This window comes from Hemitrygon akajei, chromosome 17 (genome assembly GCF_048418815.1).
Source record: "Hemitrygon akajei chromosome 17, sHemAka1.3, whole genome shotgun sequence".
Lineage (NCBI taxonomy): Eukaryota > Metazoa > Chordata > Chondrichthyes > Myliobatiformes > Dasyatidae > Hemitrygon > Hemitrygon akajei.
The window spans coordinates 42,978,343-43,006,026 of NC_133140.1; the positions used below are offsets into that span (position 1 = coordinate 42,978,343).

A 27,684-nucleotide genomic window follows, 5' to 3' on the forward strand; every position below is an offset into this window, starting at 1 on the left:
CTGCTGCCTTGAAGCTTAAAATAATTGAGAATTTGTTACCAAAACATCACACGATCCAATTTTCTGCTGAGTGGTATGTCATCTTAAAAGGTGTACAAGGCCAGCACCAGGCTAGGCACAATTCTCCACAAGGAAAACACTCATAAATACAAAAAAGGACGGCAGTGGAGGTTAACGTTTGAATTCCCTTGACCCTAAATTGGCAATACAGTTGTGACTGTAGGAAGGAACTTGTTGCTGAGTTTCTACTGGGAAATAAGGTGAAGACAACAAAAGTGCAAATTCTACAAAGACACCTCTCCTTTGGGTCACTGCCACAGTTCTCTCAAAAATAAAGGGAAGCAATATTGGCAAAGACTCAGAAATTACTACAGTATCACTACCTTCTCATTTGTGTTGCAGAATAAGGAGAAATAAAAAACAGAATGCATAATGATGATCTGAACTTTAGAAATATGCTGTAAATGAGTGATATGATTTCTCTATTTATAAACTGGAATTAAAAATATAACACTACAAAACTTATTTATAAGCAGGGCTTCTTCACAAAGATTTGAAAAGTTTGCAACTTACTTGCACAAGGGGCAGGACAAATCCAGAATGACCCACCAAGTGCCAATTAACTCAAGTAAGCAGGAACTAGTCCTCAGTGCGGAGGTGCGGAGTTGGAAATTCTCTCCAAATTAACATTCACACAAACATGTTCTTTATGATACTTGTGAGAGCTTGACAGCATGTCCATCTGAAGTATCACCACCCTTTACTAAATTTCCAAAGAATTCTGAAAGATTTCACTAAACAATACCTATTATGAGTTGTGGTCAGCTCATGATGGTCTGCTCCCCTTACTGTACTTAAAACTGTTCAAATGTAAAATAAGAATGAACTACAATAATTCAGGAATCTATTTTCACAGGAAAAACCCTCCTCTCCATTGCACACATCTTCCAGGAGCTTTGCCACAAGAAAGCAGCATCCATCATCAAGGACTCCCTCTTCCAGGCCATGCAGTCTTATTGCTGCTGCCATCAGGAAGGTGGTACAGGAGCCTTAGGAGCCACATCGCCAGGTTCAGGAACATTTGTTACCTTTAGCCACCAGAAAACTCCTGAACCAGCATGGACAATTTCATTCACCTTAACCCTGAACTGATTCCTCAACCTATGGACTTATTTTCAAAGACAACAACTTGCGTTCTCAATAATTTTTTGTGTGTTTGCAATTTGTCTTATTTTGCACATTGGTTGTTTGTCTGTCTTTGTGTGCAGTTTTGCATTCATTCTACCGTGTTTCTTTGTATCTACCATGAATGATTGCAAGAAAATGAATCTCAAGGCAGTATATGGTGACAATTTACATTGAACTTTACATTAATTTTTCCAAGCAAATGCAAACATTTGGCTCAGTGCTTATTTCTGGAGAATAACAGCTACAGCACTATAGTTTACAATGACTAAATTTTCATACGTCTTTAATTGCAGTTTTATCATACTGCATCTCAGTTCAAAACAGCACAACTTTGATACAAGCGTACAATTAATACCGCACTCAATATCAAATTCTCAGCAATTCTCTTCCAATGTCACAGAATTGATTAAATACAGTTCGGAAAATTGTTTATCATGATTTCTGTGCAGATGCAAAGGCCAGGTTCCATCAAATAAATGATGTAATGTTTGCATAGATTAATTTTGAAGAGATGTGAGAAGTGTGTCAAAGAAATATACACCAACTGCATTTGATGTGTACAACACCAATTAACAATTAAAGGGTGAATGAGTTTAATGACATAAGCTCGATAGAATTTTGGGATCTGCTATAAAAATTGATACAATTAACCCACCACCCAAGAAAAATTGTAATTTCATAATATATATTTATAAGCAGGAATGTTTGACAAGTATTCATAAAAGTCTTTAACATGGGTATACAAAAAATATTTATAGCCATGGAAGTTATTTTAGATTGAAAGTAAATTAACTCCAGACTAATTCTCCATTCAGTGTTAATGAGATTCAACATACAAATCCACATAATGAAGTTTAACAAAAACATTACATCTTGGTCACTGTCATTTTTTATTTTTGTTTTATTTAGAGATAACAGGCCCTTCTACCTCCCAATTATGCCTATGTGACCAATTAAACTATTAATCCGCGTGTCTTCGGAATGAGGGAGGAAACTGAAGCATCCAGGGGAAACGCACGTGGTCACGGGGAGAACATACTATGAGAACATTGGATGATCAGCCATGATCATACTGAATGGCGGTGCCAGCTCAAAGGGCCGAATGGCCTACACCTGCACCTATTTTCTATGTTTCTATACTAACTCCTTACAGACAGTGGCGAAATTGAATCCATGTTGCTGGTACTGTAACAGCATTAGGCTGACTGCTATGCCACCGAACTGCCCACTGTCTTAGTAACTTAGCATAAAATAGTTACAATGGGGCTCAGATGCCATCAGCAATTTCTGTTCAGCAATCAAACTCTAGGCAGTTACCCAAGAACAGCAAGGACATCAGTTATTACACATCGACAAAAAATAAAGTTTATCATTACGTCCTGCAGTAGCAATAGAAGCTACACCTGCCTTACATTTCAGCAACATGTGCTTCAATCTTCATCACTGACGTGCTCCAACAGCACATATTGACCAAGATTTATTGGAGGGATTATTAACATACACTGTTGCATACAGAGGCAAATTAGAAGAATTTACATAACTAAGGAAGGTGCTAGACGTGATCCACACACTCATATGGTTTTGTACTTTTGAAACAGATGGCGGAGGTTTTCAAAATATATATTCATTGTTCAATCTAATCTTTTACTGCTATAAACTGCTTGTTGTACTACATACACAGTTTTACTGAACCACAAATACAGTGTTTTTGTTCCAATGAGGCTACAAGGCAATAAAGACGAAGATTAAATGCTTAGGATGATAATTTTGATAAATATCCATTTCCAATCGGCTTCTTCAGTTAACATGAATTCAGCTGGCCCTCACATAATGTCCAGAAGAACTTCCACTTAGGTGAACAAGGGATGACTTATCAGACATGCCTCTTAAAAACACTAGAAATATTATAAGTGCTGACTTAATATTGACAAGCTTCTTTAAGTGGAAGGTTGATGTCAATAACAAGGCTAGCATTTATTTGTCAACCTCTAACTGCTGTAAGAAATTTGGCACTTTGTTGACCCACTGCAGTCAAGTAGTAAAAGTTGAAGTGGTTTAGTATAACTGAATGGTTTACCAGGTTACTTCGATGTCATCAATAATGTCTGTCTTCAGTAATATACCCAAGGATGGCAGATCAGCAGACTAGAAGGGGTCTTATAACAATTCCACTAGTTTTGGTGGAATTTGGATGCACACCTCTAAATGGTCAGACAGCCATACTGTTGTTTTTACTTGACTTAAGTTTGAACCAAAGACATCTTATTTGAGACTTGGAGGGAGGTATATTCTGTGGCTTACCACTAAACAATCCATTCCAGGGTTTCTCTCTTCTGGTTGCCAATTTTAACTATGGTGGTGGAACTCATGTCATTTGACGGAGATAAGCGTCACTTTGTAAACTTTTGGTTTTTGTCATTTTAAAGATATTCCATCCCATCTTGCAAAAGTTGAAATACAACCTTTCCTTTATGAACACAAGAAATTTGGCAGATACTACAAATTCAGAATAAAACATACAAAATGCTGGAGGAACTCAGCAGGTCAGGCAGCATCTATAGAAAGGAAGAGAGTCGATGAAGGGTCTCAGCCTGAAACACCAACTTTTTCTTCCTTTCCATAGATGCTACCTGACCTGAGTATTTGTGTGTGTTACTTTTGTTTAGAGTCATAGAACATGACAGCACAGAATCAGGCCTTTCAGCCTGTCTAGTCCCTGCCAGACTATGAACCTGTCTAGTCTCACTGACCTGCATCATCGCCCTTCATACCCCACTCATCCATGTATCTATAACCATATAACCATTACAGCACAGAAACAGGCCATCTTGGCCCTTCTAGTACGTGCCAAACACTTACTCTCACCTAGTGCCCCACCTACCCGCACTCAGCCCATAACCCTCCATTCTTTTCCTGTCCATATACCTATCCAATTTTTTTTAAAATAACAAAATTGAACCTGCCTCTGCCACTTCTACAGGAAGCTCGTTCCATACAGCTACCACTCTCTGAGTAAAGAAGTTCCCCCTTGTGTTACCCCTAAACTTTTGTCCCGTAACTCTCAACTCATGTCCTCTTGCTTGAATCTCCCCTACTCTCAATGGAAAAAGCCTATCCACGTCAACTCTATCTATCCCCCCTCATAATTTTCGTAAGATTCTCCCATAGGTGGAAACACCTTCCCCACGCCTATTCTTTCAAGATACCTGCCCTCCTCATCATCAGCATTACCAAGAATGGGATGTGTTTCAGTCAGGACCATCTACCTATCCAAATTCTCTTAAATACTGATATCAAACCTGCATCCATGACTTCCGCTGGCAGCTCATTCCACACTCACCAGCCTGAGTGAAGAAGTTCCTCCTCATGTTCCCCTTAACATTTCACTTTTCACCCTGAACCCATGACCTTTAGATCTAATGTCACGCAGTCTGGGTGGAAAAAGCCTGCCTGCATTTACAGTATCCATACTCCTCATAATTTTGTATACCTCTATCAAATTTCCTCTCATTCTTCCATGCTCTAGGAATAAAGCCCTAACCTATTCAACTTTCTCCTACAGCTCACGCCCTCAAGATGCAACATGCTCGTAAATCTTCTCAGAACTCATTCAATCTTATTTACATCCTTCCTTTACAATCTTCCCTGGTGGGGAGCCCGATGATTCAAAAATCTGATGCCCCCTCTCCTACACCAACTCCTTAGCCATGTGTTAAACTTTATCATCAGATTTCCCCTCGCCAGGCCTTTCTCTCTTTCACCAATCGACTTCCCAGCTCTTTACTTCACCCTTCCCCCTCTCCCAGTTTCACCTGTCACCAATTACTTTGTACTTCTTTCTCCCCTCCCCTCACCTTCCTACTCTAACTTCTCATCTTTTTTTTCCAGTCCTGATGAAGGGTCTTGGCCTGAAACGGTGACTGTTCATTCTTTTCCATAGATGCCTCCTGGCCTGCTGCGTCCCTGCAGCATCTTGCGTGTGTTGCAGGGAATTCCAGCATCTCTTGTTTATCCTTACCTTTTGTTTTGACAGGAACAAACTATGTAGTCTCAAAATTTCACTGAAGGCCTCTGACATAACAAGTACACCTTTGCCAGAAAACAGCCTATTCCAATCCACACTGGGCTGATCCTTTCTGATACCATCAAAATTGGCCTTCCTCCAATTTAGAAACTATGATCTTCCTGTTTCTGGCCTCGCTAGCACATGGCATGGGTAGCAATCCTGAGATCACAACCCTGGAGGTCCAGTCCTTTAACTCCCTGGACTCACTTTGCTGGACCTTGTCACCCTTCCTCCCCTTGTCATGGATACTGACATGGGCTGAGACGTCCAGCTGTTAACCCTCCCACGTAGGAATGCTGTCCCTGACCCTGGTACCCAGAGGCCTACATATCATCTGAGAATTTTGTTCTCGTCCACAGAGCCTCCTGTCTGTTCCCCTAACTAACGAATCCCTTATCACTACAGCTGACCTCTTCTCCCTGCTTCCCTTCTGAGCCTCAGAGTTAGACTCAGTGCCCAAGACCTGACTGCTGTGGCTTTCCCCCGCCAGCTCACTCCCCCCAACAGTATATAAAGTGGTATACTTGTCGTTCAGAGGAAAGGACACAGGGGTGTTCTGCACTTGCTGCCTATCCCCTTTACCCCACCTGACAGTCATCCAGTTACCTGTGTCATGATCCCTGGGTGTAACTATCTCCTTGTATGCCCTGCCGATCAACCCCTCAGCCTCCCAAATGATCCAGGAGTTCATTTAGTTCCAGCTCCAACTACTTAATGCAGTCTGTTAGAAGCTGTAGCTGGATGTACTTCTTGCAGGTGTAGTCGTCAGGGACACTAGAGGTCTCCCTGTCCTCCTCCTCATATCCAGCAAGAGGAGCATTTCACTATCATGCCTGGCACCCCCACTGCTCTAACTGTGCAAAAAGAAAAAAAGGAAGAAAAATTAAACTTTAAAATATCTACCTACAGCCTTTGGCTCTCCTCACCAAACCCTCTATGAGCCAAAGCCTGAACTCCTTGCCCTGACACTGGCCCACTCCCACAATGGCCACTCCACTTAATCCCAGTTTCTTTTTTATTGGGCGTTGCAAAGAGCCTAATAAGACTCCAACGTCTTCATCAGAAACGTGCCGTGCAGAATGTCCCAACTGCCCCCACTCAATACTTTTGAAATCTCTCTCCCACTACGTAGTCCAACATCTCCGCGGGAACTGAGGCGCACAGTTATGTCTTCTTCACAACTCTATCTTACTAACACTCATCCTCTAATATATGCAAACTTTCCCAGTGATTCAATGCTATTTTTTTGAGAGATACCGTGTGGTAACAGGTCCTTCCGGCCAAGCAATTACACCCAAATGAACAATTAATCTGCTAATCTGTACGTCTTTCGATTGTGGTAGGAAACTGAAGCAACTGGAAGAAACGCACTCAGTCACGGGGAGAACATACAAACTCCTCACAGACAGCAGAAGCAATTGAACCTGGGTCACTGACACTGTAAAGCGTTGTGCTAACCGTAATGCTATCGTGCAGCCCCAAGTGAAGATCTTTCTAATGCTTACCAACTGACACGGCCTTTCTCATGTTTGTTTATCTGTAATCCGATGCTCTTTCCCTCTCCAAATGCACCTGAGGGCTGGTCTCTGCTCTAAGGTCAATGTCAAAGACAGATTTTAAATTGTTTAAAATCTAGTCATGTACCCCCTATTGTGAATTCTTCTTGGCTGCAAAATTCTTCCACTGCTTGTAGTGCTAGATTAAATAAATGGAGCGACAAATCAGGCATCCTTGTCTCACTCAAACTGTTGATCTAAAGCATTCTGTCAATTTCCTGTCCATTCTAACAGTGCTTCAGGGACTTGTTATAGATGTTTTTATCACTCTGGCAAGTTTCTCAAAAATGCCATAGATCTTCATGACAAGCCATATCCGCTCTGGTCATAGGCTGTCAAAGATTTACTTGAAACTGATTTGGAGTTGCAATGCCAACATATGCTCTGTGTATGAATTTCTCAGAAATAAGTTCTATCACAAACTATTGATCTATTGCAGTTCGCCACATCTGTAAACCAAGATTCATTGAGCGTCCTCTGTAGTACTTTTACTAAGTTAAAATCAGGAAGTAGATTTTGCTTGTACAACAAAAGAAAATTTTAATATGAATTATTTCAAAAAATGTGCTACTAGTTCTTCAAATATTAATCTTATATTTTGTAAAGCATAGACAAACCTATAATTAGTGACAACTTATTTCAATGTTAAATTAGCACGATGGTATTCTGCACTCAAAGAATTTACAGCATGGCTTCTAGGCAATCCCTGACCTTACACATGAATGAAAAATTAGTATAAGCAACCAAGGATCGGTAAAGTCAATTAAAGCCAGGCAATGATCCGAACTCTCACCAGATAGTCCCATCTAAATGGTAAAATTTTAAATCTGAAACCATCTAATCCCAGAGCCATTCAACTTTGTGTTCATTAGTTTAATTCCTTTTCCCAGCTAAGGGCATGAGAGAATGAAGAAAATTAAACACAGTGTAACGACACACATAACACAAATTTGAATAGGTGTTTACAGAAATAATTATACAAATACAATACTGTACAAAGGTTGTAGGCATCCTAGATATATATACACATACATACACATACTGTATACCCAAGACTTTTGCACTGAGTTGTACATATGATTTGTGATTAATAAATATAATGTGATACATTTATTAACTAAAGCAGCCTCGCCAAACTTAACAGAAGGTTTGAAAGTTCAAGTAGAAACAAAAGATCATTTGTTTCAAACCTGAAGTTAATTTGGGAACTAATAAATAAACATGAATCTTGGAAGTGTAACTATCATGTGAAGTAGGAAGCATTTCCCAGTTGACTTTGACACCAGTTTTCATGGAACTCCTGTGGCAAAATGCTGGATTTTTGTGTGGAAGGGAGATTGCTTTCAAAATTCAATAAAGGGTGGGTGGGCGAGTATCGTTACAGTCAGGTTTTCCCAGAAGAGTCATCAACCCCAACTCCCCAGCACTGAATTAAACATAACATCTGGCCTCCTTCTGTCCAATGCAGCCCTAACTTTGCCTGTGGAGACATGGGCACCGTTGCACCCACAGGTCTCTCACACCGAGAACTGACCATTCCATTCTTCCTGAGGCAAAAGTCTTAAGTTTCAAAAACTCAACACCAGTAACTGTTTGATTTTGCTTCTGGGACAGGAGGAGCTGCATTGTTGCTGAGAACACTGCCCGAACTCGGACAGGACCTTGGCAAGAGGGCAAATAAATAAGGTGGCAAAGGCTTTAAGCTGATTCGAAGAGTTAAGGGCTACAAGAAGTGCAAGCAGCCTAGATATAAAAGGAGGTACACAAAATAACAGAAGGAAGAAAGTAAGGGAGAATACTGACAGCAAAGGACCAAAATGAGTTATGGAACACAAGTCTAATAAGATGGTTAATCATAAAGTGAGAGGAAATCTTATTAAAAATGAGTTAAACTGTCTGTACAGCTATACACAAGGTATCCATAATAAAACAGGGCAGCTGGAGGCAATTATGCATGGAGAGAAATCAGACAAAGTAGGGATTAATGAGACATGACCACAGAGAAATCAGGCCTGGGAATTACATGTTGAAGTATATAATACAGGTAGAAAAGACAGTAAAAAAAAGGGTGGGGGTTGGAGTAACAGTATTTATAGTAACAGCAGGAAAAGGATGCACAATGAAGCCAACAACATTTAACAAAAATCAATCTCACTAATATGTTCTAATCCACAGACCACCTTAGAGTGGAAGAATAGGCAAATCAGGAAAATAAGCAAAAACACAGAATTATAATCATGGAGAATTTCAACCACTGATATTAATTTGGACAGAAGAGCCAGTCATAAGGAAACGGAGGCCCTACGAAGTAGACTGGAATTCTTTCCAACCCAATATTTTGCAAAACAAACTGCAAGGATTTGCTGCAGTATTTAGCAAAGGAAAACGAATCAGAGTAAACAGGACCAATACACGAAATACAACATTTAAGCAATGATGACTAAACGTGATACAATTTAAGGAGGCAATAAAAAAAGGGTAATAATGCCACAGAACTGATTTTAAGGAGCAAACTTTGGAACTTAGTGAGGTAAAAGAGGCAGAGTATTGGCAATATTATCATGAAGTATTTAAAATAGTGTTCTAAAAAGGAGAGGAGAAATGTATTTCATAATAATAAGTAAATATTCACGATGAATAAAGGTGCAAGGAAAAATTTTGAAAATAAGGAACAAGCCAGTCATCAGGTAAGCAAACAGCAAAGAAGAGCTGGGATGCCTGCAGTCAGTTGAAAAATAATGCAACAACGAAAGGAAACCAGGACGTTAAATTCTCAAGAAAATGGTAAAATGTTTTACAAACAGGGGACAATAGGAGATAGGACCAAACCACAGAAGGGCCTTTGAAAGTAATCCATAACAAACATATACATTAGGTCAATGAATGTGGAGTTAAGAGACTAACAATGGAATGGTTTACTAACTGACACTTGGACGAAAAGCAGAGGGTGAGAGCAAAAGTAGTTATTTAGAATGCGAGTTGGTATGAAGTGGTGATCCACAAAGACCTGCACTGAGACCATCACTGTTCAGAATTTAGATTAATCATTTAAACACTGGAATCAAGTATATCAATTTTGCATAAACACTGGATCAGACTGGTTCGTCTATATGGCTCTCCTGTGCTTACTTAAATTCTACTGGGATACAACACCCAATGCTGTGATGGTCCTCCTGCCTGAAAATAACACAGTATAAACTGCGCAAATGACATAAAGATGTTTTCTTTGAGCATTGCTTGCACCTTTAGTACCAGCTTAGATCAGAAAATATTTTCTCCCTAATTATTTGTTCTTTCGGAAGTTTCTCCTCCACCCCCCCCCATTGTCTTTTGTCTCCATGTGCAGTAATAAAGATAAACTTCTTAATTCCTTCTACATTCCTTTCCCTATCTCATTGAGGACTGACCTGCTTAGATGAGATAATCTGATTCCAAACAATTCGCTTATTGATCATTACAGAAAGTCTACCTGGTGCTTCCCACTCCCTTCTCACTTCCCCAACCATGATTCCCCTCTGCTTGTCTCCTTCCCACTCTCAGTCCACAACAGGGACCCATATCAGAATCAGGTTTATCATCACTCACATCTGTCATGATTTTGTTTTGTGGCAGCAGTAGAGTGCAATACAAAATATTACTACAGTACTGAGCCAAAGTATTTGGCTCCCTAGCTGTATACATGCAACTAAAAGTTTTGCAGAGTTAGTACCGTAGCTCAGTACAAAGAGAAGAACTACTTCACATTATTCCTCGCAGCTTAAAAAGGCAGGCTCAGCACTGGGTCATCTAGGACCTGACCACAGAGCAGGCAGATCTGAATGAAGAGGAGGGTACCAAAACATGATAGTTGTGGAAGATCCACTAATTGAGTGAGCAAGTGGCATCCTTTGTAATTAGGATCTGGCACCCCGCTTGGAATGTTGTTGGCCTGGTTTCAGAGTGGGAAGGACGTCATAAACTGGCTTCAAGTCAAAGGAAGAGGATTCAGTCAATAACAAGCAAATGGTCCTCTTTAGACATGACAACGATCAGGGAACTAAACTGGAGCAAGGTTCATCATCTCTGCACACCGCTTGGCAAAAAAAAAAGATGATCAAGAAGTAAACACGCTAGTGTAGTTGTTAGCACAACGCTTTACAGTACCTGGGATCCGGGTTCAATTCCCGCTGCTGCCTGTAAGGAGTTTGTACGTTCTCTCTGTGACAGCATGGGTTTCTTCTGGGTGCTCCAGTTTCCTCCCACAGCCCAAAGAATACCGGTTGGTAGGTTGATTGGTCATTGTAAATCATCCTGTGATCAGGCTCAGATTAAATCTGTGGAGTTCTGGATGACGTGGCTCAAAGGAAGGGCCTGTTCCCAAACTGTATCTTAATAAATAAATAAGCAAACTCTTGACTGAGGCTGTGGCATGGGGAAATAGGAGCTTCATTCTCTATCCTACATGTTTAATTCTGCTTTATGTTTGACAGTCTACACAGGGGTTCCCTACCTTTTTTATGCCATGGGCCCATACCATTAACTAAGTGGTACGTGGCCCTCAGGTTAGGAACTCCCAGTCTATAGGAACAGGAGAGGATGTATGGTAATGAAACCATGGAAGGGCAAGTAGAAATACATAAGCAAAACATTGGAGCAGATTAGAGAGGGACACTCAAATAAATACCTGTACACAGATACACAAAAAGTTAAGAAGTGCACGAGTGCACTGTACTCTAGGTACAATGTTATAATTGGGTAGCCATTACACAAGCCGACTGCAAAACTCTCCGGAACAGAAATTAAATATCAGTTTTCAGGTCTGCAGATATCGATAACTTGGTAAAGGAGGAACAGTATCCCTGGTATCAAAGGGTAAAATCACTTCAACAATAAGAAAGGTAAAAGGGTTGTGGGGACTTCATAGGTACCAAGAAGAAATAAGGACAAATCTAAAGATCGAGTACAAACTGTTCAGAGGCCCATTGTAACATTGATATTAGTTGGGACAAACAAACTAACTCAAATCAGGCAGGTAGCAAGTTTCTTGTTTCTGTAGTAAGAGTTTTCTGCAACAATATTTTCTGGAGCAGGCTGCCTGTCGCAGATATAAGAATGAGTAATGGACCAGATTTGGTTGACAACTTAGAACATTTATCTAACCACAATCATAATATAGTGTATGAAAGGTACACAGACACATTTTAATCTGAACTGATCTGCTAGTGGGTAAAGTGACGGAAGGAGGTGAAAAACATTTATTAGAAAGTTTAATGTAATTTTGAACTCACTTTTATCTTGAGGGTAAATAGCTCTACTTGCTAAAAGGACACCATTGAGCTCAAGAACATGCTTCCAAAAAAAAAGTCAAAAACCAGAATCGACTATGGAATCGGGAGAGAAGAAAAGCGATAAAATTGAAAGCAAAACTTATAAAATGAGACTATCAAAATAAACTTGCAAGGAAAATCAATCAACACAACATTCAGAATTACACACAAGTAAAGGGAGATAGACAGCAATTGCTTGGAAACTAAAGACAGATCTAACAATGAAAAAAAAAATGCTCATTTATTTATATAAATACTTTGCATCAGTATTTACAAAACCAAGCATGCCCTGCAATTCAGGGATAGGATTTACCAAAATCAATTGAGTTGAACAAAAACCTTAGCACTGAAATGTGATTAGTTCCTAGGATTCCATTTTTATTTAGAGTAAAAAGGAACATGTCTATTATAAGTTTATTACTTTCATTCATTTTTCAGAACCTAAAGCATCGTTGGCAAGGTGCATTTTAACCATTCTTAAAATGCCTTAATAATTCAGGGGGTATTTAAGTCAACCACATAGTTAGATCTGGAGTCACAGATCAGGGAAGGATGACAGATTTTCACGCATGAAGGGCCATAGAGAACCAGACGGCTTGTGTGACAAATCATTTGGGAGAATTGTAAGACTAAATTAGAAAAATAACATCATGCTGAGGAAAAGGAAAACTAAGACACTGTGAACAAGTTAATCTAATACCAGCTGTCAGAAAATGGTGGGAATTAAATTCAGTGACATTTAATACCTTTATAACTACACCAAACGAGCCAGACCAGCCATGTTTTTCTGTAAAGTGACTGATTAGAGGATGTACTTATATGGACTGTCAAAAGATGTTTGATTATGTCCATCTTTGACTGTTAGCTGAAGTCAAAGATCATAAATTCTTTGTCTGATTAGAAACTTAGCTGATAGAGCACAAGTACATTGGATAGGGATCCAAACTGAAAGTATATTGGTCAGTGACTCAACTAGTGACCCACAAAACATTGTGTTGGGGTTGTAACTACTCGTCATAACAACCCAGGTCATCAGAAAGCCACTTATTCAAGTATGCTGGTGATTCAAAGAACACAGATACTATAAGGTGGTATAGATGATATCTCTGGACAAATGTGACACCATCCATGGACAAAGCAGAAGACTTTCCAGATAAAGAAATATATGATGGACATCTGTTAAGTTCACACCCTGTGTCTTTGCAGAATATTACAAGAAATAGAATTCTGATCAGAGCTCATCATCTGAAACAATAGTTCTGCTTTGCTTTTCACAGATTCCTTACTTTGAAACTATACTCCCTGGTTCAAGACACCGTAGTCAAGAGCAAACATTTACCATTTACCCATAAAGTAACTTATTAAGTTTATTATCTTTCCAGATCACCTCTTATCATTTTGACCTCTACAGCATATTGGATCTATCTGTTTTATCAGAGGACAATCCCTATATCCCAGAAATGAATTACTAAATTTATTCTGCACTTGCCCTATTGCAAATAGATCTGTCCCTAGGTAAGGACAACAGACCAGTACACAACACTCAGGTGTACTCTTACCTAGGCCCTGTAATTTCAGTAAAGCTTAAACCTTTTATCTATTTTCTCCGGTGATAAAGGCCGGCATATTGCTAGCCTTCCTAATTTAGTGTGATAGCTACATGTTAGCTTTCAGGATTCATAGCCAAGAACACCCAGGCCCCACTAAAACACAGATACTTTTCAATCTCTCACCACTTAAAAGATGCCCACCCTTCATTTTTATCAAAGTAAATAACTTCACATTTTTCTGCATAATATTCCATTTTTCAGGACCCTACTAATTCGGTTCACCAGTCTATGCTCTCTTGAATCCATTCTGCATATTCTTCAACACTCAATATTGTTATCTAACTAAGCATTATCAACAGACTTGGCTATATTATACATGGATCCCTTATTCATCATATCACTGATACTGATTGTCAAAAGCTGAGAACAATGTCATCCCAAATCACATCCTCCCACTTACGCTACTGTTTTGTAATAAGTTAACCAATCCGCAATCCTTGCCACTGCTTTACCACCAGGCCTATGTTTGTTACTTTGGTTCTATATTCTCTTGTACCACCTTATCAATGGTCTTTTGAAAGTTAAAAAAAAACCCACATCCATGGGTTTCTCTTATCTGCTCTGCAAACTATAATATCTATCTAGCACGGATTTCTCTTTCAGAAACATGAACCAACTCTATCCAATCCAATTGTTACTAATATTAAGTGTCCTGTCAACACATTCTTAATAACAGATTCCTTATCAGTGACATCAAGCTAATTAATCTATAGTTTCTCATTTCCTTCTTCCTTCTTTTATGAAATTGTGGGTCTAGATTGACTATCTTCTGTACCCTCTGTACCAGAAACAATGTATTTAAAAATCAGAAAACAGGATATCATCTCTTCCAAATCCTTGACATGTGCATCATTATGACTTGAGTATGTATTGGCTTTCAGTCACATATTATTTCTTCAAATTTAGCTTTTTTATTTTAAAACCAACTGTAATTTCTTTCAACTCATTCACAGCAGACAGTTGCTCTCAACCATTTCCAGCGAAGATTTTTTTTGCATCATCTTTTATATAGACACAATTATTTGGCTATTTCCTTAGTCCTCAAATTCTCTCCCATCTCTATCTGAAAGGGATCATCACACCACCACTACTGTAATATCTACTGTATGTATCTGGGCAATTCGATCAAAGTAAACTAAAGTTTATTTATTTACCATAAGAGCATAAGACTATAGGAGCAAATTTGGCTATTCAGCCCGTCAGGTATCCTCTGCCATTTAACCATGGCTGATTTATTATCCCTGTCAACCCCATTCTCCTGCCTTTTCCTCAGAACTTTAGACACCCTCACTAATCCAAAATGTATCACCATCCTTTAAATTTCTAGCTTTAAATATACCCAATGACTTGGCCTCCACAGCTGTCAGTGGCAATGAATTCCACAGATTAACCACACTCTGGCTAAAGGAATTCCTCATCTCTGTTGTAAAGGAACATCCTTCTATTTTGAGGTTGTTGCCTCTTGTCCTGGACTCCCCCACTATAGGAAACTTTGTCACCACATCCAGTCTATTGCTGCCTTTCAATAGTCGATTGACTTTAATATGATATCCCCTCATTCTTCTAAACTCCAGCGAGTACAGGGCCAGAGCCATCAAACGCTCCTTATACATTAAACCTTTCATTCCTGACATTTTTCTGGTGAACTTTCTCTAGACTCTAATTCCAGCACATCCTTCCTTAGATGAGGAGTTCAAAATTGCCCACAATACTCCAAGACTGATGACCTGGTAGATAGAAACACTAATGCCCTTGAACAGAAAAGTCTACGAAAAGTATTAGATATGGCCCAGACCATCACGGGTAAAGCTCTCCTCACCATTGAGCACAGCTACAAGGAGCACTGTCGCAGAAAAGCAGCATCCATCATCGAGGAATCCCCCACCATCCAGGCCATGCTCACTTCAGCCATCAGGAAGATGGTACAGGAGCTTCACGACTCACAGCACCAGGTTCAGAAAGAGTTATTACACCTCTACCATCAGGTTCTTTAACCAGAAGGGAAAACTTTCCTCAACTTAACACTAAACTGTTCCCACAACCTACGGACTCACTTTCAAGGACTCTTCATCTCATGTTCTCAATATTTATTGTTATTTTTTTCTTTTGCACACTGGTTGTCTTGTCCGCGGTTTTTCGATTCTTTGGTGTTTCTTTTTATTTACGGTGAATATCCACAAGAAAATGAATCTCGGGGTTGCATATGGTGATATATCTGTATTTTGATAATAAATTTACTTTGAACTTTGAAGTGCAGTCTGGTCAATGCCTTCAAAAGCCTCAGCATTACATCCTTGCTTTTATATTCTCATCATCTCAAAATGAATTCTAACATTATATTTTCTTCTTACTTTGAAAGTTACCCTTTGGGGAATCCTGCACAAGGACTCCCAAGTCCCTTTGCACCTCTGATTCTTAAACTTTCTCTTTAAGAAAACAGTCTACACCAGGGATGGCCAACCTATGGCGTAAGCGCCAAAAGTGCTGCATTGGATAATTAGAAGTGGCTCATTGCACCCCAGTGATAATAATAAAATAGTAAGCCTATAACAAGAATTCAAGTAGCTTAGAGCTAGAAATGGATTTTACTGAGAATAAATATAAAACTTAGCAATTTTTTTTGCAATTTTATTATTTTGTGCACATCTTTTGGCGAAGGTTATTCTCTTTCACATTAATCTGTTTACAATTTTTAAAAATGTTCAATGAGTCAAACTAGGAAAGAAGGACTTTTGTTCTGCAGTCGTTCCATAACTGTTCAATACATGTTTGATACTTGTTTGATCCTGAGGCGCCAGGAGTCTGCACCAGCGGTGCGTCGCAGGTTTTTGCCAGTCAGTTTACAATTGACACTTGTGCGCTACAGAGTTGTGCTTTGTTCGTCCTTTGTGAACATTTGCATTTTGTACTTTTTCGAAAATTAAGCCTTGTGTTTACATTCAGTTACCCATCACAGTGCAAAAGAAAATGAGCAAAAGAAAAGCAGAAAGTGATAGTAAACGTGAATTCAAGGAACAGTGGGAAAATGAGTTCTTATTTATAGCGGGTCCATCAGGAAAACCATTGTGCATTGTTTGTGAAAACACTTTCTCACATAACAGAAGACATGATCTTAATAGACACTATAAAACACAACAGACTGAAATAGAAGGAAAACTGAAGCTAGTGTTTGGGTCTGAGTTACGGTACGAATATATGATTAAGAAAAAGGAAGAAATCAAAAGAAGACAAAATATATTTGTTAAAAGTCTCATTAAGATAAGCAATGCTTATCTTGTTTTATATTAAATCAATATATCACGCAAAAATGCTAAATATGTCTATATTAACATATTTTTACAAGAATTGAATGGGGGTACAAGAGTTGTATGGCGCATCTGAACTTGTGCGTGAAAAAACTGATGCATGGAATGTAAAAGGTTGGCCACCCCTGGTCTACACCTTTATTCCTTCTAAAAAAAAGTGCATGACCGTACGCTCCCTTACATTGTATTTCATCTGCCATTTCTTTGCCCATTCACCCAATCTAAGAGCTTCTGCAGACTCCCTGTTTCCTGAACATAGCTTAATTTCACCTGCAAACCTGGCCACAAAGCTATCAATTCCCATCATCCAAATCATTGACAAATAATGTATAAAGAAGCTGTCCCAACACTGACCTCTGCAGAACACTACAAGTGTTACCCCCACTCGTTGCCTTCGGTTAGTCAGCCAATCTTCCCTCCATGCGTGTATCTTTCCTATACTCTGGGCAACCACATGTGTGGCACTTTGTCAAATGTCCTCTGAAAATCCAAATAAACAATAACCACTGACTCTATTCTGTCTGCCTTGTCTGATTTGTCCTCAAAGAATTCCAACTGATCTGCCAGGCAAGATTTCCCCTTAAGGTAACAATGCTGACTTCGACCCATTTTATCTTGTGCCTCCTAGTACCCCAAAACCTTATCCAAATTATGGACTCCAACATCTTCCTTATTGCTGAAGTCAGGCTAACTGGCCTATAATTTATGTCTTTTGACTCCCTCCCTGCTTTAAGAGTGCAGTGACATTTACAATTTTCCAGTCCTCTGAAACCATTCTAGAATCTATTGATTTTTGAAAGATCACTACTGATGTCTCCACAATCTCTTCAGCTACTTCTTTCAGAAGCCAGTAGTCCGTTTGGCCCAGGTGACTTTTCTACGTTAAGACTTAACAGCTTCCCAAACACCACCTCCTTAGTAATAACAACACTACTCTCTTCTGCCCCCTGACACTCTCAAATTTCTGGCATACTGCTAGTGTCTTCCACGGTGAAGACTGATGCAAAATACTTATTGAGTTTGTCACTGTTTCTTTATTCCCCAACACCTACCTCCCTGGCTACATTTTCCAGTAGTCCCATATCCATTCTCGCCTTCTTTTACATTTTATATATCTGAAAAAAAGCATTTGGTATCCTCATTTACATTATTGGTGAGCTTACCTTCATATTTCATCTTTTGTCTGCTTATTGCTTTTTTAGTTGCCTTCTGTTGTGTTTTTAAAACCCTCCCAATCCTCCAGCTTCCCACTATTCTTGCTCTATTTTAAGACATCTCCTTTGATTTTATGCTGTCTTTTGATCCCTTATCAGCCACAGTTGCTCATCCTTCCTTTAGAATATTACTCCTTCTTTGGAACTTAACTATTCTGCACCATCTGACTTGCTCCCAGAAACTTCAGCCACAGCTGCTCTGCCATCGTCCTTGCTAGAATTCCCTTTCAATCAACTTTGGCTAGCTCTTCTCTCGTGCCTCTGTGATTCCCTGGTGCCATGGTAGCGCTGTGGTTAGTGCGATACTATTACAGCTCAGGGCATCAGAGTTCAGAGTTCAATTCTGATGTCCTCTGTAAGGAATCCGTACATCTTTCTCTTGGAATGTGTGGGTTTTCACCGGGAGCGCTGGTTTCCTCTCTCAGTCCAAAGTCACACTGGTTAGTAGATGAATTGGTTATTGTAATCTTTCCTGTGATTAGGCTATGGCTAAATTTGGGGATTCTGGGCGGCACGACTTGACAGGTCAGAAAGGCCTGTTTCGCACCACATCTCAATAAATAAATCATTCTCTCATGCATCTGTAGTTTTCTTTAGTCCACTGTATGCCACAGCAGGCCAACACAATATTTAAATTAAATATGCTCAATACTGCTGTTAATTTTTCAGATATAAACATGGTAGTCCTTGGCAAGGTACACAGTTTGGACAGCTGCTTTGAAACAGATATATCTCCAACTTTGGAGACGAATATGTGGCCTTGCATATCTAATAATTATGACCAACTATTGCTGCCTAACTTAAAAGTAATAATAATAAAACACGGTCAAAATATTACCATTTTAAAAGTTGCTAGGTTTTGCAGTGGGGTGCTGTGAAACACTCTTGTGACTGTTAAATTCTGGTGCAGTCAGTGACAGGCTACAAAGCCACATGACATCACAGTGACTTCCTGGTCATAGCACACGAAGTGTTGCTTTATGCATACGACGCATAGAACTACATATACGTATTTGTAATCAGAGGATACCATTGGATCTTAGATATTGTTAGTGATGCTTCCACGCGAATGCTTTTATCCATTGCCCCTTCATAATACTGAGGCTGTCCGGCAATCTTTGCCTTGTGTTTTCTGTTCCAGAGGTATGAACTGTGACATTTAACATAGGTTTAACTCACATGTGTTTTTTTGTCACCCATGAACTACAAGTTGTATATGACTTCTCAATAGTGCATCCCACCCAGGAAAGATGACACGGGATTGTTTTTTGTTGGACTTCAACATAAAATCTCTGGTAGCATCACAATTTAATGTAAAACAGATGGGGAGAAAATTTTGGGAAACTGCATTACTTCAGATGCAGCACAAGCACAATGAACTGAACGTCGATTGTTCATTTCCCACTACAGATGCTGCCTGATCTGATAAGTTCCTTATTGTGTGCTGCTTCAGATTTCCCGCAGTCCTTCTAGCAGCTTCCTTCTGTGTCGCAGTTTTAGATTTAATAAATGAGACAAGTCTCCAAGAATCTATAAACAGTATTACTTTTGCCATTTAAATCTTAATAATCTTTTCAATGGCAGATCCATGAGACAGTAGTTATATGTAACCAGTTGTTTAATTCTTAAACATCAACCCCAGCCATGAAAAGGTGGCCAATAGTAACATCACAGATTTATTTACTGATTATGATACAGTGCAGAATGGGTCCTTCGAGTCACGGCCCCAAATTAATCTGAGCATAATCATGGGACATTTACAATGACCAATTAACCTACCAACTCATATGTCTTTGGACTGTGGGAGGAGAGCGGAGCATGTGGAGGAAACCTGTGCTGTCACAGGAAGAACTCCTTACAGGCAACAGTGGGAATTGAACCTGAATCATCTGTACTGTAAAGCGCTGTGCTACCATAGTGAGCACTAAAGAAGACTATAAAAAAAACCTTGGTTAAAAATGGCTAAAATTAGCAGTAAATCTCCCAGTCTGGTCTCCAAAGCTAGAGATTTTTGCATTGAAAGTACCCAGTATCTGTGCAGTTCTATTGTTCTATCAAAACCAGGAGAAACTTCTTTGGATAGGGGCCTATAAGAATATAGAACACAGCTACAAGGGCCAAATTAACAGAGATTTAAAAGTTGAGATGGACGTTTACTTCAAATGTAATAATAAATACAAGGAAAATACTCTTCAAGGGATTTAGAAGGGCTGCAGCGAAAAATGGTAAAGCAAATTTGGCAAGCTGAATTCTAACAGCATATAGTGCTATAATCTCTTCCTTCACATTTAAAAACTGCCGCACTCTGAGGTTTAGCTTCTGAGGCTCAAGGTGACTTTAAAAAGAGTTGCAAAGCATTCCATTAATTTTCCAGAGGGAAATTAAGTATCCAAGTACAGGCAGTTGCTCTGGAACTACAGAATCAAACTTCAACAGAACAGCAACAAAACCTATCATACAGACTGTCTCCAAGTTACGAATGCCTGAGACATGGACAAACCTATAATGAACAAGCACCTATAACATCACTAAATTCAAAATTCTTATGGGGTAGATATGCTTACTCCCCTGAGTGGCTGACATAGCTTCCTCCTTCTCTCCACTTTTGGTAATTTTCTTTCTCATCTGCCTAACGTACCCTCGATGCTATTCATTACAATACTGTGAAGGCGTAGCTACCACAATGACTGATTTTTCCGATTCATGAACAAAATTGACTTGGGGACAACGTCTGTGAAAATGGAAACCACTCGTTACCTAGGGCCAACCGCTACTAGCAAACAAGTAGGCAATCAGTGTTCCTAATGAACTATGTACGTACATAATTTTACACAAGGTTGCTGAAGTTTCTGCACCACGTCATCTTTACTTGGCTGTATTGACTGTGGTCTTCATAGCGCTGTGGTGCATAGTGGAATTTGAAGGTAGAAGTGTGCCTTCATAGTTGTCTATGTTATGGATAGAGAATGAAATATCTTGTGTCAAATACTTCTTTACTTTAGAACTTAGTAATTCTTTTCAAGCTGCTAATCCTGAGCCAAAAAAAGAGAAAGAAATCTATAGGTAATAGCAATAAAAATCTGAAAAAGGATGAGGTACTTTATTGGATTGTTATGAAAAAGAGGAAGTGCTCGAGATTGGTTAGAAGTTTAAATGTTTGGCAAGTAATTCCTAGTGAAGATAGAGAAATAGTGTCACTTTGTTGCATAGCCTACCCTCCTGCTCACTAGAGCATAAAGCATCCCTCATCAGCTTCCCAGAATGCCTCCAGCCAGCAGATTAGTAGAGCAGATCGCCAAACTGATGTTTCCACTGGAAATATCCATAAAGGACCCAAATAACTTTTTTTTTTCTGTGCTGAACAACTCTAACTCAGTAAAAGGAATTGCATCCATCCTTGAAGCGACTGGATTTTTTGTATTTTTCTGCATTTATTTTGCCATTGTGCTATTTGCTAAAATCACTTCAATCCGCCATAAATATTGAATGCTGTTTTTGCACAAATTAGGGGCTTGTAATTCCTGAAGTGAACAAATTATGTGCAAGTCTTCCAGAAAAAAAATGAAGGCCACTGCAGCAGAAACACATTCTTGCTCTAAGTGCAATAAAACTGATTAAAACTTGCAGGTTTACTGCTGCCAATATTATAGATGAATACCTGAAAAAAAATCCAGTAACACTCCCCTCCCCCACTATTTTAATGTAGACACCAACCTACTGTAAATGGAATGATATTTCTCCTAAGATAACAAATAGATCATGTATAAAACTCATAAGCGTTTGTCTACTGACACCAGTCTTTGTTTTGCTTGACCTCATTCTAGGACAGTACAAATACTTCCAATTTCTGCAGAAATTCACATACAAAATTATAGCCCGAGATGAAGCCTCAAAGTTTGCTTAAAATGATCAGGGATTTCATCTTATTCAGAATCAGATTAAAAAGGCCTGCCACAATAAATGCTGTCAGGTATCAAGTTTCGTTTTAAAAAGAGAAATCTTACGTTAACATAATTGATTTCGTGCAGTACACCATTTTGTAATGTAATTCTGCGCAAGCTGTGAAACTGCATCCTCCATTAATTGCAAATGCTGTCTAAACGGAGCATTTTCCTTGAGTTCATTGTTCTCGAAGTATAAATGCTTTTGGAATACGTCACACCCAGCAGCACGGCACTTTCAACAGTCTGAATGTGTCATCATTGGGGAGAGAGAAAAATCCTTCCATATTCCAGGAAAAGCACCTATTACCAGAATAAGATTCATTTTGTCTGACTCTTTATTTAACTGGCTCAGGTCCCTAATAACCTTTTTCACATTCATCCAACCTATCCTCCTCCTTTTCCTGTAAACACTTCCTTCTACCTTTGACCTAAGAGTAAACATATAACCAACCAATAATCAGAAAGCTATTGTTGGCAAGTCTGCGTTTCATTTTAAAAAGTGTCTTTTCATTGGCAGGCCATAATGGCTCCACTTCTGACACAGCGCAGCAGAACTGAACACGAATCAAATTTCATTTCCAGCTGCCAACTGTATCCAGGTTATACAAGATCTCAACTGAGCCGGGAAGCAGCAGCTTCGCTATCAACCATTTCAAGCAACAACACTCAACATTAAAACTAGCTGCACTGACAGTAACCTAATCTATCTGCTTGGAACCGCGACTTTTTTTTTTGTTACCCACTCGTTTCTGCTGTGCCTTCAAACAAAAGAATTTGAAGTATTCAGAGACACCATTTAATAAACATTAACCACCAAAGTGAACAGCCAATCAGATCTGTCTGCAGTCGTCAATGGTTATTCTCGATCTGTGTAAACTGCATCAATCGTTCAAAGTCAGCATTTAAAATGAGCAAGCGAGGTATCAAGTTTTTCATAAAACGTTTGTCTCAGTTTCTTCCCCTTTTTGCTGATTTCAATCTTTAGAACTGAAATTTACACTACAGAACCTTCAGCCCACAATGTTGTGCCAACCATTTAACCTAATCTGGGATCAATATAACCAATACAGCCTTCCATTTCTCTATTGGGGCGGTGGTAGAGGCAGATATATTAAAAAGTCTAAAGTGTAATAAGAAGTCAGACATTATCTGTGAATTACAAGTAATGAGAATGGCTATGAATCAAATTGAGTTTTTTGGAATTTGGCACTTTCAGAGTTAAACATCTCTCCTTGTGAAATTATTGGGGGAAGGAGAGGGGGAAGGCCATTTAATCGGATGGAAAGGCGAACTGGAAGGTGACAACACTCTCAAGCACAAGTGTCCAAAGGAAGAAGCAGGTGCTGTCACTAAAGATACCTTCCAGCCCTCGCCAATAAAACATGCCAGGACTGAAAGAGTGCAATCCTTCTCTGGGAGAATCCACCATGATACACATCTTGGCTCTGCCCACAAGTATGGCAGGCAGGTGGGTGGTGCAGCATCGTGTGCTTGTTACGCACAGTTCCAGCGACCTGGGTTTGGTCCTGACTGTATGGAGTTTGCACATTTTACGTGTCCACAGGATGTGCAGGTTCCTCTTCCCAGTCGGTTAACAATAGCTCCTGATCACGGGTACGTGGCAAAAGAATCAAAGCGAAAATGAGAGGAGGAGGAGGCCGATGGGAGTGAACTAAGATCTGGCATGGACCCAGTGGGCTGAATGGCCTCTTTCTGTGGCTTATACAAGGGCCATAAGAAACAATTTTCATATATTTATTTAGTGATACAGCACAGAGTCGGCCCTTCTGGCCCCTTCAGTCACGCTGCCCCAGCAACCCCTGACAAACCCGATTAACCCCAACCTCATCACGGACAACTTACAATGACCAATCTATCTACCAGGTACGTCCTTGGACTGTGTGAGGAAACCGGACAACCCAGAGAAAACCCACACATTCGACAGAGAAAGTGTACAGAGGCTCCTTAAGGAATAGCACTGGAATTGAACTCCAGAATGCCCTGAGCTGTAGTAGCATCTCGCTAACTGCTATGTGACTGTGGTGCCCAGTTCCAACTCCAGAACTTACAGAGAAATGCCCAAACGCTGCAGAGGCTAGTCGGAAAAATATGCAGCCACCAAGTGGGAAGGAGGATGTGAATATCCCATTAAACAGGGAAGTGTTTGTAAGGAGGCTCTGGAAACAGGAAGATAAGCAGGAAGTAAAGCAGGAGAATCTGGAGTGCTAAAGCTTGCTGGAGAAGCCAACAAACCTGAGGGTCGTGCTGTGGTTAGCCATAAAGAGTTCCAACCGGAACTCTTTAAGGGATTCTCATCTGAGAAACACAATGCCACAGGCCCACACACCCATCTACAAAATGTAACCCTGCGGCAACGGCACCAAAAGCACAGTTAGTACAAGTGCCAGCTGCAAGCTCGGGATTCGATTCCTGCCGCTGTCTGTAAAAAGTCTCTACGCTCTCCCCGTGACTGCGTGGGTTTCGTCTGGCTGCCTCGGTTTCTTCCCACACTCCAAGGACGTACAAGTTGGGCTCATAAGTTGCAGGTGTGTTACAGTGGCCTCAGAAGCCTGGTGACACTGGGGGCCAAACAACGATTTTCACTGCACCTTTCAACGCATGTAGATAAAGCTAATCTTTAAGTCAAGAGGTCAAATGGCCAAAACACCAACACTTCAGAGTAATCTTACTCATCACATCAGAATTTCCTCTCCCATTGGAAAATATTTATACTTTCCATTCATGGCAGAAAATAACATGTATAGAATAAATTTGCATGACATTTAGAGAATACTTAGAACAAAAGTAAACTTTACACTGAGTGACAGAGTTGAACAGGACTACTCGATTTTTCTCATTAATGGACTTCGATAAACATTAACAATTAAACACCGCCATTTGGAAAGACATTTACAAGAAACATTCACATCCACACTTTCACAGATAAAACTAAAACCATTCTGATTGGAGACTTCGAATTCAGAAGTAGAAATCATTTTGTGACTAAACTGCAATTTTGGGAAATCTGTCAGGACTGAGTTGGATTTAGATCCACTCTGGTTTTTTGGGTTGTGTGGAGGCTATTCAAGCCAAGGCAGATTGCAGACTCTTCCCAAACGGGGCAGCTTCAGGCTGACACTATGCATACCTAATACTCTCTGTACTCAAACTCGAACAAAGAGAATCAAAAATATAAACTCAAGTCTTCTACTTAGGACAGAAGGCCATTCAGCCCATCAAATCCATGCTGACTCCCAGCAATGCACTTCCGTCAGTCCCATTCCACCACCCATTTCTCTTTAGTCTCCAGTTCTTTTCCACAAACCCATCATCTCTCCTTTGATTCTTTTGCCAATTGCCTACACTAAAGGGGTCATTTACAGGATGAATCGCTGGGATGTGGGAGGAAGCTAGAGTAGCTGGTAGAAATCCATATTGCCACAGGAAGAACATGCAAACTCCACGCAGACAGGAATGAACCCTCAAACCATAAAACAACAGTACCAACTGTGATGTCATTGTACACCCTCGCAGCACAGAACTGGTCTTGGGATATGGCATGATTTAGAACATGAGAACATAAGAAATAGGAGCAGGAAAAGGCCATCTGGCCCATCGAGCCTGCTCCACCTTCAATAAGATCATGGCTGATCTGATCATGGACTCATCTCCACCTACCTGCCTTTTCCCCACAACCCTCAATTCCCCTACTATGCAAAAATCTATCCAACCTTGTCTTAAATATATTTACTGGGGTAGCCTCCACTGCTTAATTGGGCAGAGAATTCCACAGATTCACCACTTCCTGTAAAAAGCAGTTCCTCCTCAATCTCCATCCTAAATTTTGAGGCTACGTCCCCTAGTTCCGGTCTTATCTACCAGTGGAAACAACTTTCCTGGCTCCATCTTATCCCTTTCATAATTTTATATGCTTCTGTAAGATCTCTTCTCATTCTTCTGAATTCTGGTGAGTACAGTCCCAGGCGACTCAATCTCTCCTCATAGCCTATTTTACTAGTCTTGAAAACGGTAATTTGATTCTTGATTCTGTTACCGTCATCAGTCACTGGCCTGTAGTAGCTCGACTTCAGATACAGCAATAAACAAAATGATTAAATGCAGCTTTTTCATAAATTCTGTTTCTCTCGGTAGTTTTGAACAGAAAATTACCTTCTTCCTCTTCAACGACTCATCAAAAACACAAGCAAACAATAAATTATCAGTGAAGGCTGCTGGGCCAACACACTACCCCAAATGATTAATATTACTGGCAACTATTATGCAAATTATTTCCTATATGAAATTAAGCCCAGAGTTACAAGAATAAACAATTTAACTCGGAAATTATTAAGTCGCTCAAATAGTAAAATTACTTGAATAAGGGAAAACAAATCCCTTTCCATTACAGACCCCTTAATGCAACAGTGACCTGGTTGGCCAGAAAAAACTTCTTACACTAAACAGTTACAGTGCTCAGTCCAGGGCCAGCTGCTTTTGTCACTGTTTTGCTTACACGGGTCAGATATCATTACCAGCCAAAAGCTGAACCAAAGCTAACGTCACACTTGGTTTAAGTTTACCAACTGTCAGGTGAGAAAGCGGTCTCTGACAGCACAAAGCTCCTTTTTAGGCTTTCATGTGCAAATCATTTCAAAATACATAATTAGCCTTATTTTAACCAGAATTGCTCTGAAAGCTATTACAAAACCACCACGTTTTTTTTTGAATATACAAAGTTGTGTCTGTAAAGACTGATTAATTTTCACTGCGAAATTGATGAAGCACCAAACTTGTCAATAACAGGCTTTTTATGAGCAATGAGCACTAGAGCAGCAAGACACACACCTCAAGAAATTAAGGTGAAGCAGAGGCACAGGAGACCTACCATCTGGGGACCTTGGAGGGAAATGGACAAGGGATACGCAACAACAATATCTTAAAGATGGCAAAAGGATGAAGGGACCCAGAAGCCCTGGATGGAGCAAGAGATTCGGAATCTAAGGACTAGATTGGTGGCATTTAGGTCTGGAGATCCAGGAAAACACAAGAGATTCAGGTACGACCTCCAGAAAGCCATCTCACGTGCAAAGTGGCAACTCTAGACCACACTAGAGTCACAGAGGAATGCTTGACAGCTGAGGCAGGGTTTGAATGCCAACACCTCCTATAAAGCAATGCCAAGCCACATAAATGACAAAAAGGTTTCGCTCCCAGATGGACTCAATGCCTTTTATGCGACAACCCTACGATTTCAGTCTCCGAGGCATCCTTCAGAGGGTGAATTCACAGAAAGCATATGGCCAGATGTCGTACCTGGCTGAGTATTAAAGACCTGCACTAACCAGCTGGCTGAAGTGTTCATGAACATCTTCAACCTCTAGCTTTGGCAATCTACAGTACCCACATGCTTCAAGCAGGCTTCAATTATACTGATGCCCAAGAAGAACATGGTAACCTGCCTCAATCACCATTAACCAGCAGCATTTACATCCGCT

At 39.9% G+C, this 27,684-nt stretch overlaps 1 protein-coding gene across 9 annotated transcripts in view; it reads right to left on the bottom strand.

The window, feature by feature from the left end:
• Window positions 1-27,684, bottom strand: part of chd9 (chromodomain helicase DNA binding protein 9) — a 268,861-nt gene that overhangs the window by 148,614 nt on the left and 92,563 nt on the right. The window contains exon 1 of one of the 9 annotated variants that reach the window (XM_073070014.1): window positions 22,250-22,554. The exons of the other annotated variants lie outside the window; for them this stretch is intronic. Coding sequence (XP_072926115.1) covers window positions 22,250-22,318 — 69 coding nt within the window. The 5' untranslated portion in view covers window positions 22,319-22,554. Of the gene's footprint in view, window positions 1-22,249; window positions 22,555-27,684 lie in introns of those variants that run through there. 9 annotated transcript variants of the gene reach the window in all.